The 16,558-nt window shown below is 57.9% G+C and overlaps 2 protein-coding genes across 2 annotated transcripts in view; one reads left to right on the top strand and one right to left on the bottom strand.

Moving 5' to 3' along the window:
- CDC42BPB (CDC42 binding protein kinase beta (DMPK-like)) overlaps nt 1-13,428 on the top strand; it is a 131,025-nt gene extending 117,597 nt beyond the window's left edge. Inside the window, exons 22-37 of the mRNA XM_006879087.1 lie at nt 284-373; nt 679-756; nt 2,269-2,374; nt 3,181-3,317; nt 3,540-3,679; nt 5,390-5,471; nt 7,340-7,556; nt 7,765-7,827; nt 8,224-8,820; nt 11,444-11,541; nt 11,632-11,716; nt 11,804-11,921; nt 12,038-12,155; nt 12,350-12,449; nt 12,551-12,621; nt 13,297-13,428. Coding sequence (XP_006879149.1) covers nt 284-373; nt 679-756; nt 2,269-2,374; nt 3,181-3,317; nt 3,540-3,679; nt 5,390-5,471; nt 7,340-7,556; nt 7,765-7,827; nt 8,224-8,820; nt 11,444-11,541; nt 11,632-11,716; nt 11,804-11,921; nt 12,038-12,155; nt 12,350-12,449; nt 12,551-12,621; nt 13,297-13,428 — 2,232 coding nt within the window. The remainder of the gene's footprint in view (nt 1-283; nt 374-678; nt 757-2,268; nt 2,375-3,180; nt 3,318-3,539; nt 3,680-5,389; nt 5,472-7,339; nt 7,557-7,764; nt 7,828-8,223; nt 8,821-11,443; nt 11,542-11,631; nt 11,717-11,803; nt 11,922-12,037; nt 12,156-12,349; nt 12,450-12,550; nt 12,622-13,296) is intronic.
- A 2,503-nt stretch (nt 13,429-15,931) lies between these two features.
- AMN (amnion associated transmembrane protein) overlaps nt 15,932-16,558 on the bottom strand; it is a 17,109-nt gene continuing 16,482 nt past the window's right edge. Inside the window, exons 10-12 of the mRNA XM_006879184.1 lie at nt 16,476-16,553; nt 16,099-16,210; nt 15,932-16,018 (exon numbers count right to left, since the gene is read on the bottom strand). Of these exons, the coding sequence (XP_006879246.1) occupies nt 15,932-16,018; nt 16,099-16,210; nt 16,476-16,553 (277 nt within the window). The remainder of the gene's footprint in view (nt 16,019-16,098; nt 16,211-16,475; nt 16,554-16,558) is intronic.

Below are 16,558 nucleotides of genomic sequence, written 5' to 3'. Positions count from 1 at the left end.
GACCACACCCTGTGAGTGAGTCAGGAAGAACAGGGGGCTCTCAGATTTGGACCCCCCGAGCCTGAGGGCAGTGCAGGAGGCGGACTGGCTGTGTGGCCAGGGCACTGTGCCCTCAGGCTCGGGGGTCCTGCGGGGGGCCTCTGAAAAGTCTCCGTGGCGGGGTGGCCCATCCTCGGTGGAGATACCCAGCCTTGGTGGAATGATGAAGAGGTGACGAACCTGAGGTGAGGGCTGGGTCTTGCAGACGGAGCCCGCCATCCTCCTCTTCCCTCTGTTTCCACAGACAGGCTCAGCCGGTGAGCAGGAGGCCCACACAGCAAAGCCAGAAGCGTCCCCGTCGATGTCCACGCCTGCAGGCATAGACCAACCGGAAGTAAGACTCTTGGCCAGGGGGGCTCCCGGGTCCTTGGTCCCCCTCCCCTGCGTTCTGTGTGCCTCGTGGCAGCAGCACTCTGGTGTTGGGCTGCTTGGCACCCGTGCCCAGCTCAGCCAGGACTCTGCTTTCACGATTCCTGACAGCTAGGTGAGGGGCACCCTGACAGCTGTCTCTACAATGTAACTGATTAAAGATGCATAACTGTTCATTATTAATACGTTCTAGAAATTACTCCCTGGGGTGCAGCACGGCCAGGAGTGTCGAGATCAGCACAACACTCACGGTCTCTGCTTGTCTCCCAGGACATGGCTCGTGCTCTGCCGAGGCCAGCCGCTGTCCCCCTGCCTGCCACACCGGCCCTCGCCCTGACTGGACCCAAGGTAGGCCCTGCCCCGAGCCCTCCGTACCTTGTTGGTGTCAGAAGACGCTTCTGTGTAAACTTGCCTTCTGTGCAGGGCCTTGGGCACCTGTGTTTTGTCTTGGGTGCTCTGAGTGCCACACCCTGTGACATTCTGGAACTGCGTGTACCTGCTCTGAATGTGTCATGACAGAGCGGTGCTCCCAGAACAGTCCTGGGACCGTGTGCATCAATCAGTTCTGGGGCTGTGTACACCCCACTCCGTGCGCATCAGCTCGGAGCTGTGTACCCAGAACAGTCTTGGGGCTGTGTGCACCCTACTTTGCGTGCGTCTGCTCTGAGAGGTGCACCCTGCTTTGTGTGTATCTGCTGTGTGCAGTGCACTCAGAACAGTCCTGGGCTGTGTGCACCCTGCTCTGCTGTAGGTCTGGGACCACATGCGCCTCCACACCACATCAGGCTCCTCCGAGTCCAGCCTCTGTCCCCTCTACCCTTCGCAGGAACCACTCTGGGATGTGCCCCTGCCCAGCTCCTTCTCCCCTCATCCGTATTCACCTGTGTGGGCACATACAGAGCCCTGTGGTTTGCAGATTGGGGTTGACAGACTCTCGCCCTAACAGAACGCATTGTACAGGCGTGGCCTGTCGTACAAGCCCCGTGCAGATCTGGAGAGACAATGCTCAAACCCCATGCAGATAGAGTACTGTGGAGGGACGATGTTCAAACCTCGTGCAGATAGAGTATTGTGGAGGGATGGTGTTCAAACCCCGTGCAGATAGAGTACTATGGAGGGACGATGTTCATACCCCATGCAGATAGAGTGCTGTGGAGGGACGATGTTCAAACCCCATGCAGATAGAGTATTGTGGAGGGATGGTGTTCAAACCCCGTGCAGATAGAGTACCGTGGAGGGACGATGTCCAAACCCCGTGCAGATAGGGTACCGTGGAGGGATGGTGCTCAAACTCCGTGCAGATAGAGTACTATGGAGGGACGATGTTCATACCCCATGCAGATAGAGTGCTGTGGAGGGACGATGTTCAAACCCCGTGCAGATAGAGTACTGTGGAGGGATGGTGCTCACGACGAGTCTTTGCTCTTGAACAGACGTAGACTCTCCTCCAGTTCAAACGTCCACAGCCAATAAGAGACCCAGAGACTTGGTTCAGATGGAGGCTAGTGGTTTAGCGTTAGGTTCTGGTAGTCAGGAAGACAAATGGCGTTCCTTTGTGTAAGACAGGGTGGTTTGAAATGTAACCACAGCCTTGGGCTTTTTGTCTCCACACTGGGCTGCTCTGGGGACCACCTGTCCCACACGTGGCCCCAAGCACCCTAAGAGCAGGCCGGTGTGGGTCCTAAGAAGGAGGCCCAGGCCCTTTGTTGGGGGCCAGCTGCTCCCGGGTTGACCCTGCTCTGGAACGTGCCTGGCCAGCAGTAGAATTGGCAGCTTTCGCGATGAGGCCAGCTTGTTGCTCACCAGTCGACTGGCCCCCTCGGCTCTCAGCTGGAGGCTCACCCTGCTGCTCTCCTTCAGCCCAAAGCGCACCAGTTCAGCATCAAGTCCTTCTCCAGCCCCACGCAATGCAGCCACTGCACCTCGCTCATGGTGGGACTCATCCGGCAGGGCTACGCCTGTGAGGGTGAGTGCGGGCCTCACTGGCACGTCCCTGGTTTCTGTAAATGCTCGGTCAGGTGGTGGGCTGAGATCGTGACCCCCAGGGCAGTTGGACAATGCCCTACTGCAGGGCCCTGGTCATCCACTGTCCAGCATCCATTGTTCAAGGCAGCACAGCTGGATTCTAGAAAGTCGGGAAAGTGAACTCACCCAGAGAAAGGGCAGTTGGGGTTACCTCTGACAACTGTCACCGTTATCATGATATTTGGGGTCCCCGCCCACTGTACCAGGTGCTAAGTGGAGTTCCATGTCCACCTGGATGCTGTGGCCTCATCCATTCACACCTGGGCAGGGGCACTGCCATGAAAGGCCCCCTCGGAGAGGCCTGCTGCTTGGCTCTGCACATGCCCTCCCTTGGGTCCGCGCTGGCCGTCATCCAGAGAAGCAGTTCTAGTCTTTGCTTCTTGCATCACGTGACAGCACAGTGCATCCCTGTTACTGAAACTCAGTAAGCACGTGGGCGGGCTGCCAGGGCCCTGTCCCGCTGTCGTCACCTTGCAGCAGGCATGTGGCATGTCCCCTCCATGGTGACACTGAGCCTGACTGGTCTCTATGGCCATGCTGCTGGTCATGGTCAGTGTGAGTTCACACGTCTTGTGTGTGCTCTTACACGCACATTCATTGACCGAAGGCCAGGCCCCCAGGCTCCTGCGCCGTCCAAACACTCACGTTGGCTCCCTTCCTGTCAAGCCTTTGTCTGAGCCCTGAACGCCTCACCCCCCATTCACCTTGAGCTGGGACCAGTTCTAAGGCACTGCCCTTCCCTCCCAGTGTGCTCCTTCGCCTGCCACGTGGCCTGCAAGGACAGTGCCCCCCAGGTGTGCCCCATCCCTCCCGAGCAGTCCAAGCGGCCCCTCGGCGTGGACGTGCAGCGAGGCATCGGGACCGCCTACAAAGGCTACGTCAAGGTGGGTGGCTTGGGGGACATGCGCTGTCTACCCTGGACCTCAGTGCCGAGAGGTGAACGACATGGTCCCCCAGACCCCATGGTGTCTCCCGGGCAGAATGATGGGGCTCTCTACCTCCAGAAGAGGCAGCCCACGCACAGGCCCAGCTCCAGCCACACCTGTGCCCTGAAGGCTCCTCAGAGGTTTTACTGCCTGGTGATCTGTGTCCCTGCTGGTCTGCAGATCCCCAAGCCCACCGGGGTGAAGAAGGGGTGGCAGCGAGCCTATGCGGTGGTCTGTGACTGCAAGCTGTTCCTGTACGATCTGCCTGAGGGGAAATCCACGCAGCCGGGCGTGGTCGCCAGCCAGGTGTTGGACCTCAGGTCAGTGACGCCCCCGGGGAGCCTTTCCTGCTTTAACTGTTAGCTGGAGTGATAATCAGTCCCTGTGGAAACCTTTTGTCCCATTTGCATCTTTGGTTAGTGCAGTTCCAAGAACAGGTAATGCTCAGCTCTCAAAAACGTGCTGGGATCATTCCAGCTTTGAATAGTGGTGGTGGTGGTGGTGGTGTTGCTAAGTGCCGTAGAATCATAGACTTATAGAGACCCTATGAAAGAAAGACCTGAACAATGGTGTAACTTTCTTCATTTCCCTAAGTCTGTAGGGTTTCCGGAGGCAAGCTATTTTGGAAGTGGATGTCACTCCTGCTTCTGAGCTTGCAATTAGGAAGCTCCACCAAACACTGTCCACCATGGGTGACCGTTATCACATTTGGCACATCAGTGTCACAGTGTTCAGCTTCACAGCAACCACGAGTTACCTCTTTATGGCAAGTGGACAGACCACTGCTATACCACTTAGAAGAATGTTTGACCAAAAACAAAACCTGGTCTGAGTGCCACAGATTAAAATCACCCACCTTTGTCTTGGTAGCATAATTTTCTATCCACTAGGCTAACAGAGCTCTCTCTCTGACTCACAGCAATTCTGTGAACTAACCCTTGCCCCATCCTGCATCATCCCCACAATCTGAGACATGCTTGAGCCCGTTGCTTCCATTGATACAGTCACTGTATCAATCCTTCGTGTTGAAGATCTTTTATTGGATAGTATAGCATAAAAAATACGTGAACATCAGACAGCAGTGTTCCAAGAACAAGGATAAGTTGTGCGAAGGAGCTAGGCAGCCTCGCGGGCTGTGGGCACTGTGACCACTGAGGCCAAGGTCCGTGTGTAACCATGCCATCCCCCGCACGCGTTGTCCAGTGAGGCTTTCCAGCACTCGACTCCACAAGGACCGTCTCTTCCACCCCTTCCCCTAAGTTAGCATCTCTGCCCTCGGTTTCCCCACGTGTGATGTGACGTGAATTGGACCCATAAACAGGCCTAGCATGTTCACACCCTCATCCCTTCCTTAGAACGAGAGCCCCTGCCTCTGTGCCCTCACTCCCAGCAAAAGGCAGCCACACTGCTGAGCCAGGGCCCGCCTCTGGACCTCGGAGTCTTCAGCCCTGCTTCCTGAGGGCGGGGGTCCATCGCAGGTGCCGTTGACACACCAACAGAGTCCCATTTCCCAGTGTCCTCATCCCACGGGACAGGCATGGTAACCAGCTGGTCTGCTCTGGAAATGTCCCAGTGGCCTTGCACCAGCCCACACACTGCCCTGGCCTAGCAGCTAAGTGACTGTTAGCCCAAACCCACGGGCCAGGGAGCACTGGCCTCAGAGCAGCCCACGGCCCACAAGGAGCTGGATGTCCAGCGTGCTGGGAGGGGCATTTCCCAAACTGTACCCTCGACAGGCTTGCCCTGCAGAACTGAGTACAGGCCAAGTCTCAGGCATTCAAAGCTGGGCTGACACAGGTGCATGGGTGCAGTGTGAGAAGGGCTGCCTACCCTCTAGCACCCCCAACCATTCAGCTACCCACTCAGCAAGGGCCTGTGAGTGTTTGTCGATGGGGGTCCTCCGTTCTGGAAAACAGACCCATGACAGTGTCCTTCTTCGGGAGGGAAGAAGGAGGGGTGCCTGACACCAGCAATGGGGGAGAAGGCATGAGTTAAGAGAATGAGAGTCCTCAACATCACCTCTCTTACAGAGACGACGACTTTTCCGTGAGCTCAGTCCTGGCTTCAGATGTCATACATGCTACACGCCGAGATATTCCCTGTATATTCAGGGTATGGTTTTTCTTATTGTTTTGTCTGCCCCTTTTCTCCAAGTCAGGTGGTTAGGATAAAATGACTAACTTGAGCTCTCTGTTGCCCCCTTGGGATGTGCTTACACACCCGTCATCTGGTTTCTCCCCACCCCGGCCTGGCGTACACACTGAGCCTGTCCGCTGTCAGCGTGTCTCAGCCTGTGGGTTGGGCATCTCCCCTGCAGGCTTCCTCCTCCCCTCACGTCACCCTCAGGCGCCCTCCTCCCCTCATTGCTTCTTCAGGCTCCCTCCTCTCACCTCTCCCCAGCTCCTCCCTCAGGGATCCTCCCCTAACTTCCCCCTCAGGGGTCCTTCTCCCCTAACTTCCCCCCTCGGGGGTCCTCCTCTTCTCACCTTCCCTACCTCCCCCTCCTTTTTACCTGAACCCCCTTTCTTGAATCTACACCTCCTTCCCTGACCATGGTCACTTAATGCTGGACGATGCATGTGGTGCGGATTATTGAGACCCGCGCAGACCCAGCTGAGCCTCTGGGAGCCAGACCAGCACAGAAGTCCCGCAGCCCCATTTATACAGCCTAGAAATGGAGGCCACCTGCATAGTGGTTGACGTGGTTGTCCACACTGGCCCACTGTGTGGGTCAGGAAGAGGCTTCAACACCCGCACTGGGAATTTTTTTTTTTTTGTGGTTGGGGGTTTTTTGTTTGTTTGTTGGGGTTGTTTTTTTAAATGAAAATTTACAGAGACTTTGGATTCCATTCATTCATTGTTGCACATTTTCTTCCCTGCCCAACCCTCATCCCCAGTTCGCTTTTCTCTTTGAAAAGTTTAAAAAAAAAAAAGAAAGAAATTCTTTCATTGTTACACCCCCTCCCCCCAGTCCATTCCATTATGCAGCTTTCATTTTGGACTTGTCATCACCTTAATACCTAATCTATTCCTCCTAAACAGTTCTCTCCCTCATCTGTTTCACTGCAGTATACATTATTTATCCCCTCTTAGTTTCCCCGCAGCCCCAATGTCAGTCCCACTTTACAACAGTGGTACTGTGCCTTATTTGTCCTTTTGTGACTGAGATATTTCACTCACCATGTCCTCCAAGGTCACCCATTTTGTATACTGTTTCATGAGTTCCTTGTTTTTCAATGCAGCGTAGTATTGCATTGTGGGAATAGCTTCTCTGTCCATTCATTTCTTGATGGCACTTGGGTTGTTTCCAACTCTTGCCTGTTGTGAACAAAGCAGTGGTAAACATGGGTGTGCATATATCTTCTTGGATGGCAGTTACGGTCTCTTTGGGGTATATTCCCAGTAGTGGAATTGCTGGGTCAAATGGTATTTCTATTTGCAACTTTTGGAGAAAGCGCCATACCGCCATCCACAGTGGTTGTGCCTCACTGGGAGTTTAATGAGCACGGTAAAATATGGAGTTTCCACAGGGCCAAGTCTCTGAATCATGTTCTACTAAATCACTTTTTATTTAGCCCTCCCACCCTCCCAACATGTGCTAAAACAGTGACTCACGGCAGCTGGGGTCCCGCCGGCCCCTTGAAGCACAGTTCAGGCCTGCAGTTCAGTTGACTAGATTCCCCAAGCATAATCTAGAATCTGTGGGTATCTTCTTGTTGTTACTATAACTCTAGACCATATTTTGGGCAAGAACAGTTGGCCAACCTCTGAAACCCAACATCCCGCCATCTGTGGAAGTGATCAGGTTATACTCTGCCCTTTGTCGAGGGTCTCCGTCAACGAGGTGGTCGAGGAGCCGACCAGCCTGGGCAGCTCCAGCCACCCGCCAGGGTCCTGGTCCTGCGTCTTCTGTGGCAGCAGCCTGGCGTGTTTGGTCTCACAGCTGTTCTCTGTTTTGTGTTTTGTTTCCCGTTACGAAGGTGACGGCCTCTCTCCTAGGTGCACCTTCTAAGATCAGCTCACTGCTCATTCTAACAGAAAATGAGAACGAAAAGAGGAAATGGGTTGGGATTCTGGAAGGCCTCCAGTCAATCCTCCGTAAAAACAGACTGAGGAACCAGGTGGTGCACGTGCCCCAGGAAGCCTACGACAGCTCACTGCCACTTATCAAGACCATCCTGGCGGCGGCCATCGTGGGTACGTGCGGGGAGGCGGCCCTGTGGAGGCCCTGGACAGTGCGGACCGTGAACACACTGACCTCTAGCTCAAGGCTCATGTCCCCCCCGAGGCCTCTCGGAAGAAAGGCCTGGTGACCTGCTTCCCGAGCGTCGGGCTCGCGGCTGCCTCGGAAGCTGCCCCCCCAACTACACTGCTTTACACGGTCCCCCTCTCTCTGCTTCTGCAGATGAAGAGAAGATCGCCATCGGCCTGGAGGAGGGGCTGTACGTCATCGAGCTGAACCGTGACAGTAAGCGTGCTGTGCACCCCAAGTCCCCTGTGGGGAGAGCGGCTGCCATGTCCCCGGCCTGGAGCCCCAGCCCTGGCCTCTCAGTACCAAGAGCACAAGGGGGCCTTTCAGGGAGCCACTGGGGCGATAAACTGAGTCATTGCCTGTGAAATTCATAAGGAAAGTCAGATCACTGGTAAACAGATGGGCCATGGGCAGGACCGGTGTGGGAACAGGCAGCGGGGTGGGGCACAGCCCTGCTCAGGAGAGAGGGAGCAGGAGACAGGTGTGCCCCACCTCTGAAGAGGTGTCTCTGTGGCGGCCATTGGAGGATGTGGGGTGAGCTGGGCAGGGAGCTCTGGACGGGCACCGGTGTGAGGAGCTGGGCCCACCCCTGACGCCACCTCTGCCCCACAGTCATCATCCGAGCGGCCGACTGCAAGAAGGTGCACCAGATCGCCCTCGCACCCCGGGAGAAGATTGTCGCCCTGCTTTGTGGCCGGAACCACCACGTCCACCTCTACCCCTGGTCAGCCTTGGACGGGGCCGAGGGCAGCTTTGACATCAAGCTTCCAGAGACCAAGGGCTGCCAGCTGATCACCACGGCCACGCTCAAGAAGGGTTCGGCCACCTGCCTGTTCGTGGCTGTGAAGCGCCTGGTGCTCTGCTACGAGCTGCACAGAACTAAGCCTTTCCACCGAAAGCTCAGCGAGCTGGCCGCCCCCGGCCCCGTACAGTGGATGGCCATGTTCGGGGACAGGCTCTGTGTGGGCTACCCGTCCGGCTTCTCCCTGCTCAGCGTCCAGGGCGACGGGCACGCCCTCAGCCTGGTCAGCCCGGCCGACCCCTCGCTCGCCTTCCTCTCGCAGCAGTCCTTCGACGCCCTGTGTGCTGTGGAGCTGCGGGCCGACGAGTACTTGCTGTGCTTCAGCCACATGGGGCTGTACGTGGACGCGCAGGGCCGGCGGTCGCGCACGCAGGAGCTCATGTGGCCGGCCGTCCCCGTGGCCTGTAGTATGTATCAGTTTTCTGTTGCCTTTTGTCCACTGCTGCCTCCCCACCCGGGGCCAGCGTCTGGGTGCTCGCTGTGACTTGTCGTCCGGTGGTCCAGGGGCCACACAGCTGTGGAGGTGGGCGCCTGCTTCCTGAGGGGGGCTTGGGGCTGCAAGCCTGGCACCTCCAAAAGCACAGGCACCCCCCACTTGTGCTCTCATGCAGAAACTCAGGGTTCCCCACTTCATATCTTCTCCTACCCAGGAAGTCAGGGCTCCCACCCCACCTGCTCCTGCCTGGGCACTAAAGGCTGTTCGAAGCCTTTGCCAGTGCTCCTTCAGCTAAGGACCCTGTGGTGGTCGCTGGCCTTCCCAGGCGGAGTGACGTGAATAGGATAAGGGACAGCGTTTTGTCTGTCTACGACGAGGTTGTAACAAACATGGAATGAAATCGGGGGCTGGGGTGGCAGAAAAGACCTGGCACTTGAGTCCCCGTCATGCCCCTTGGGACACGTGTGTCAAAGCTGCCCTGGACACCAGCAGGCGTCTGGTCACTTGATGGGATCATTCTGTGTGAATGTCATGCTGGGCTGGGTCCGTGGGGAGTCACAGGAGTCCTGCGTTGGGTGGGGACGTGGACGGGTTCAGGCTGAAGCCAGTGCAGCTAGCCGGAGTCTGTCGTGCTGACCACTTCAAGACCCCAGGCCTCGAACCTGTCCCCAGCCCCTCAGGGACAGCACCACCAGGCCAGGTGGGGGCCACACTGTCCTCCCCCACCAGGTCGGAAACCAAGGTGTGAAACAAGTGGGGTGGTCGTTCTCTTCAGTTGCCTGAACCCACGTCTGAGTGCCGTCTCCCTGTTGGCCAAGCTGAGTGCATAGATGCCTACTCTGGGGGTGGCACCCACAGCCTCGGGGCCACCACACCTCTTTCCTCACCCCTTCACTGTCACCCTCCCGTCACACGGCTGCATGCTGCTCCGTGTCCCCTCTCCACCACACGCCCTGTCACCTTCCTATCACATGACCTCATGCTGCTGTGTCCCCTCTACCTCACGCCCTGTCACATGGCCGCGTGCCGCTCAATGTCCCCTCTCCACCACACGCCCTGTAACCCTCCCATCACATGGCCACCTGCAGCTCCGTGTCCCCTCTCCACCACACGCCCTGTCACATCACCACGAACAGGCCCTGCTCTTTGAGGTCCTTTCTGCCACAGTGTTAATTTTGACGTGAAGGAGACAGCCTCTGACAGCGGCTCCAAGGTAGCAACATCCATGCTGTGCCTCTCGCCTGGCACTGCCCACCTGGGCAGATGGCTCCCCCTTTCCCACGCACAACAATCAGCTGGAGAAGACACCACATAACCATGGGTGGTGGAGCGAGGGCATGGTGCCTGCAGGGCCCATCATACTGCTCCCAGCGGGTCGTCAGTCTTCTGACCGGCCCACAGTAACTCAGCTGGTGTGTGTTCCTCTCAGCTGACCAGTCCGTGTATCACCAGACACCTGCCACCTCCTGTGGAGAGTTCTGTGCACCCAGCCTCACACACAGTTGGATCATCATGCCAAGACATCTGGGGCCCGTTGTACTTCCTACCCAGGCCTGTTTCTTTTTCTTCATGGTGAAAAGGAAAGGTCTAGCAGGCAGGCAGCTTGGATTCCATGCTAGAAATCCCGCGCTGTGTACAGCGAGCTTTTGAAAGATACCTCTTCAGTCAGTAGGGAGCTCTGGTTGCCTAATGGGGAGGAGTTTCCAGCCTGAAGGTACATGGTTCCAATCCACCAGCAGCTGCACAGAAGATGGGCAATCTCCCATGCGATTCACTGCCTCTGAAAACCCGCTGGACGGTCAGCTATGAGTCCGTTCCCGCCTGACAGTACACAGCACCAGCTTCAGTCAGTGTCTTGTGGTGTGGTGACCACATGCCTGTGGCCTGGGGACCTAGACCCTCGGACAGAGCAGCCACCATCACAGCTCTCAGACACTGGTCGCACCGAGTAGGCTGTGCGGACACTGGCCGGTGGCACGGCAGTGACCATCCCTGAATGCTCTTAGATCTGCTGGGCATTGTCCTCCTATTGTAACCGACATGCTGTCCAGCCAGAGATGCAGAGTGGCCAGCGGTCTCTGCCTGGTGTCTGGTACATCAGGCCAGCGGCAGGGACAGGAAGATGAGAGTGTTCTTACCCAAAGTCACACCTGGACAGGCCACAGCAGAGGTCTCGGGCCAGGTGGAAGTAGACAGGTTGGGCCAACGGCCCCAGGCGTTTCTCCTTAGACATACATCCCCTTCTGGGGACCTGGCCAGCTGCTCTCCCCTCAGCTCCACCCCTCCCTGGATCCAGGCTTGTGTGATGGGAGTGAATGAGCTTTTACAGTGGTGACATGCTGTAGGAAACTAACCAGCAAAGGCTTGGAAAGGCTGCAGCCTCCAGAGTGGTAGGCGAAGCCAGGTTGGTTGCAGGGCCATTGCACACTCGTGGCCACACTGATCTGTGACGTGGAGTTAACTGGAGTGGGGACAGGAAGAAGCGCATGGCCCTTAAGCCTCTTTCCCCTCCAACAGCTCCCCGATGCCCCAATGTCCCTGTGGCTGGAATGCCACTGCCCTACTCTCACTGTTTTGCTCCTTCGTCTATACAGGCTGCAGCCCTTCCCACGTCACTGTGTACAGCGAGTACGGTGTCGACGTCTTTGACGTGAACACCATGGAGTGGGTGCAGACCATTGGCCTGCGGAGGGTAAGACTAGGCGGGCGGCTCCCTACCTCCCTTGCTCCCTTCTGGGCACTGCCACTCAGGCCACCAGGTCACTGCTCTGCCTTCCTCCAGATCCGACCACTGAACCCAGAAGGCAGCCTCAACCTCCTCAGCCACGAGCCCCCGCGCCTCATCTACTTCAAGAGCAGGTTCTCGGGTGAGCCACGGCTGGTGGGCAGGGTCAGAGGGGCTCCCCGGGCTCTGTTCCCTGCCGTCCTCTCACACGGGGCTCCTGGTTCTGCAGGCACCGTTCTCAACGTGCCCGACACCTCGGACAACAGCAGGAAGCAGATGCTGCGGACCCGGAACAAGCGCTGGTTTGTGTTCAAGGTCCCCGAGGAGGAGCGGCTGCAGCAGAGGCGGTGAGGACAGCATGGGGCCCAAGCACAAGCTCTCCTGCTGGGCAGGGCCAGGAGCCCCTCGTCCCAGCTGGCGACGTGGCACGGAGTGGGTTCTCAAAGCTCTTCTCCTTCCCCAGTGAGATGCTCAGAGACCCAGAGCTGAGGTCCAAGATGATTTCCAACCCGACAAACTTCAACCACGTGGCCCACATGGGACCCGGCGACGGCATGCAGGTGCTGATGGACCTGCCGCTGGTGAGTGTGGCCTCATAGGGCCCGGAGGGGGCACATCTGCAGAGGCCCCAAGGCCAGTCACTCTACTTTGCCCGTGGGGCGGAAAGTCTGACCTTTTCTCTGGGGCCTCAGTACTGCCTGGTTGCCCACTGTCTGGTGGCTACCTGTCAGCTGCCCCTGCTGGGTGGGAGCTCACGACACCACTCTCTGCCCAGAGCTCGATGCCCTCCACGCAGGAGGAGAGGCCCGCCTCTGCCAACCTGGCCCGGCAGCCCCCAGCCCGAAATAAGCCGTACACCTCCTGGCCGTCATCAGGTACAAGGGGACAAGGCTGGTCACATTGCCCAGGCAGAGGGCAGGCCTGAGCCCTGGCGGGGTTAGTGGAGGCCACTCTGAGACCAAGTCCTTTTCTACAGGTGGATTCGAGCCTGGCGTGGCTGTACCCCTGAGGAGCATGTCTGATCCTGACCAGGACTTTGACAAAGAGGTGAGACGGGGTTTCTGTGAAGGATGCCCCCTTAACACATGAGGGCCTGTGCGGGGAGCAGGAGCACCTGAAAGCGCGCACGCGTGTGTGGGTGTGCCTGGGCACAAGCGGGGGGGGCAGCGTCCCAGACGTGCGTGCACACTGGCCATGACTCTTTCCCTCCAACCTGTGCTGCCTCCTTATGTAGAACCTCACATCTGCTCATGGCCGTGACCAGAACCGCCACTTGATTCTACTGCAGGTGGACAGTGTGTGGACTTTGGGGTTTGGCAGAGCAGATCAATCCTAATTTCTCTTAGTGATTTCTTAGCTACTTTTAATCTCAGCCATCAAATAAACCATAAGCTAGCTTGTTGACCCATCAAAAGAAACTGAGGACATACTCCTCCCCCTCAAGACCACACGGGGTCGCCCCCATTGAGAGTGTCCTGGGTTGTTGGAAGGCATGTTTAGAGAAGCAGACTTGTTACCAGTAGACTGTCCTCACGTACTCACGTGAGTGGTGTTCACACAGCTGTGACTTAGGCCTAGGATGTGCACAGACACTTCCCAAGTGCTGACGGGCCCCACGTCCCTTTGGTGGCTTTGCATATTGTGGAGTTTTCACAGGGTCCAGGCCCGGCGTGTCCACCTGCCACAAACATGCGTGCTCACCTGTCCCTTCTCCGCCCGCAGCCGGATTCGGATTCCACCAAACACTCAACCCCATCCAACAGCTCCAACCCCAGTGGCCCCCCCAGCCCCAACTCACCCCACCGGAGCCAGCTCCCCCTGGAAGGCCTCGAGCCGCCGGCCTGTGACGCCTGAGACAACGCCACCCACACCAGCCTGTCAGTGCCAAGACTGGACTGTCGTCTGAGGAGACGGGCAAGTGTGCAGATGGGAGACGCAGAGCGCCTGACAGGCGAGCTTCAGAGCTGTGCCGATGGCATCTGTGCGCCAGCCCACCGCCCTCCGGCCCCCTCTGTGTCCAGGGCTGCTCCAAGGCTGAAGAGGGGACACAGAGGGAGGTTGTGGCCTTTAACGAGTCACCGCAGGCTCCGCTGCAGAGGGCTTTCTGCCATCCTCCCAGTCAGGGACCAGGCTGCCTGCCCACCCACCACCTGCGTGTTCGCCAGTGTCACCGTGTCCACTACTCCAAAGTCCACTGCGTTGTCACCCACTCACCTGGCTGCTGCGACCGCTGTGTGAAGCCCCACACCCGGGGCCAGCAAGCAGGCAGTGGTGCCGGGACCCCACCTCGTCCACCCCGCATGGAGACCCGTGATTCGTACCCCAGAATCGATCACGTAGACGCCCCACACACTCCGCGCCGGCTGTGGCACAGTGACGCTCATGTGTATTTAATCCCACCCTCTGTACTATATGTTGAAGGCTTGTAATTAACTGGCAGCCAGCTCCACCTGTCGTCGGCTTGGACAGTCCTGGGCACCCCCCAGGGTTCACGTCTGGGTCGGCGCAGAGCTTTGGGGCTCCCTGACACCCTGCCCACCCCCTGGACCTTCTGCCGGGGCTGGCACCGGCTGGGGGTTGTGGTTTTTACTTTTTAAATGTAAGTCTGAGTCTTTGTAATTATTGAATCGTGAGGACATTTTTGAACAATTTACCTGTCAATAAAGAAGAAGAGGGCAACTTTCAAGTTCACAAGGTCTGTCCTCACGTGTAATGGGGTCGCCCTGAGCTATCCTTTTTCCTAGAATCCTGAGTTCACCCAGACAGGAGAGCCACCTCTCAGGGTCGCTAGGTGGGCTGACCGGGGCCTCTACTGGGCCCGGGCACCCAGAGGCCTGGAAGGGGGCTAATGTGTCAGCCCCAGCAGGGAGATCCGGGGCTGGACAGTGTCCTGCCCTCCCCAAGGGCCCAGTGAGAGGAGCTGGACAGGGGACCTCCCTGTCACACAGCACGCTGGTCCCAACCCCATGTGCGACAGGATAGGGCAGGCAGTCACTGAGAGGGGACGGGAGTTTAGGGCCAGCAGGTCCCCCTCAGCTTCACTTCCCAGGGTCAGAGGCTGGCCGTGTGGGTGGGGTCAGTGTGCTGAGGGGGGGTGGGGCAGCACCTGGGCAGGTGATTCAGGTGTGCAGTGCAGGTGAGCTCTCAGGGTGCTGGCTTCACTGGATGTGAGTCCCAGTAGCCCTACAAAGGTCCCCAAAGGCATCGCTGAGCCTGGAGGTGTGCAGCTCAGGACATGGGGTGGGTGCCATGCTGGGGTGCAGACAAGTGGGGAGCACACGGTAAAGCCCAGCTGGTCCCAACTGTGCACTCGAGGGAGTTCCATACCGTCCCTTGGGGTAAGTGACCCTGTGCCGTATCATTCCTGACAGTAGGGGCAGCACAGACACCACGAGGGAAGCCTCCCAAACTAAGAGATGGCAGCCCCAGAAAAGCTGAGGAAACGCTAGCATTGTTAACCCGTGTTTGGGAAGAAGAGCGGGACAGCGCTAGGGGTCTACCTGGATTGAAGCAAATTGACTTGGAGAGGGACCGTCGTGGGTGCTAGTTCTAAAAGTGAGGTGCGTGTGGCTGCAGCAGTAGGGACTGCTGACAGGCACACACACTAAAGAGCCTTGGTGGTGCAGCAGTTAAGCACTGAGCTGCTTATCAAAAGGTCAGTGCCTCAAACCCACCAGCCCCCCTGAAGATCCACCAGCTCGCTGAAGTGCAGGCAAGCACTGGAGTCTTGGCTCCAGTGTTACGGGTTTAGCTATGGATGGGCCATTGGACCCCAGAAACCGTGAGGAACAGGACCCACCAGGAAGTGTGCAGGAAAGACACAGCCCACGACTGGGCTGTGAATTACTGAGAGGGACTCAAAACAAGCAAACGGACCCATATCAGAAGTGGAGTTACTGGATAGAGGATGGAGACTGCTTGTCTCCTGGCCTACTTTCCTGGGCTCCTAGGCCACCTGGCCAGGTCAGACCCCAGGGGATGAGGACCTGGCAGAAAAGGCCGGGGCACTCGCCTTTCCCACCCCCACACAGGATCTCTCTCAGCTGCTGGGTGTTAGCTTCTCCCACCAGGCTCTGCTCCCTCCGGTCCAGCTCCCCAACCCACCCAGAGTTGTGGGTTCTATAAGCACTAACCTGCTGGTGGCCGTTTGCTCAGCCAGGCCTGACCAGAGCCCATCGTACGAGGTGAGGTGAGGTGAGAAACAGGGTAGGTGTATACACGGCAGGCGGGTGCAAAAAAGTCCTTTATTTCAGGGCTCTTGAGCCTCCAACAGGGAAGGGGTAGGACAAGGAGACGGGGACTGGGATTTTCAGAGCCCAGGGCCAAGTCACCCAGGAACTGCAGGGGTTCAAAAGGCTCAGGCCTCTGCCTCCTCCACTGTGAACAGCGGATTGACGAAGTAGGTGCTGCTGGTGGTCCCAGCGTCCATCTGTGGGCTGGGGGGCTGGGACAGGTGTGGAGTCAGCGGCAACCAACGCTGCAAGGAATCCCGCTCCCCCAACCCCCTCAACCCTATGGACTCACCTTGCACTCCTCAGGGCCCACAGAGCCGGAGCCGGATGAGTCAAACACTGGGTTGTCGAAGCCCTGCTGGGGTTCAGCTGATGAGGCTGAATCTTCAGGACTCCGCCTCCACCTGGGAGGAGGGAGTGCAGTGTGAGACCTGGAGATGCAACCCTCTCCTTCCCCTGCACACCTGAGCCGCTGCTCTCCAGGAGTACCCAAAATCCATACCTGAGCCCCCCACACACATCTGATGCCTAACCCCCATGCACAGTGTACTAAGCCCCTAAAGCGCCTGACGTCGCCCTGGGGCCTTAGCACAGCCCCCTCCCCACCACCCCGTGTTCTATTGCCTGAGCTGCCCTCCCGCCCTGTGCCTCATCCTCCATTCCCATCACCCCATCCGCACCCAGCCTTTTCCACCCCGGTATACCTGAGCACCCCCACCTGGAGTACCTGAGCCTCCCACGCCGTACCTGAG

This window comes from Elephantulus edwardii, unplaced genomic scaffold (genome assembly GCF_000299155.1).
Source record: "Elephantulus edwardii isolate Elephantulus edwardi_28Jun2011 unplaced genomic scaffold, EleEdw1.0 scaffold00002, whole genome shotgun sequence".
Lineage (NCBI taxonomy): Eukaryota > Metazoa > Chordata > Mammalia > Macroscelidea > Macroscelididae > Elephantulus > Elephantulus edwardii.
Note: the sequence above shows the minus strand (reverse complement) of the source record. Positions and strands in the feature narration are given on the sequence as shown.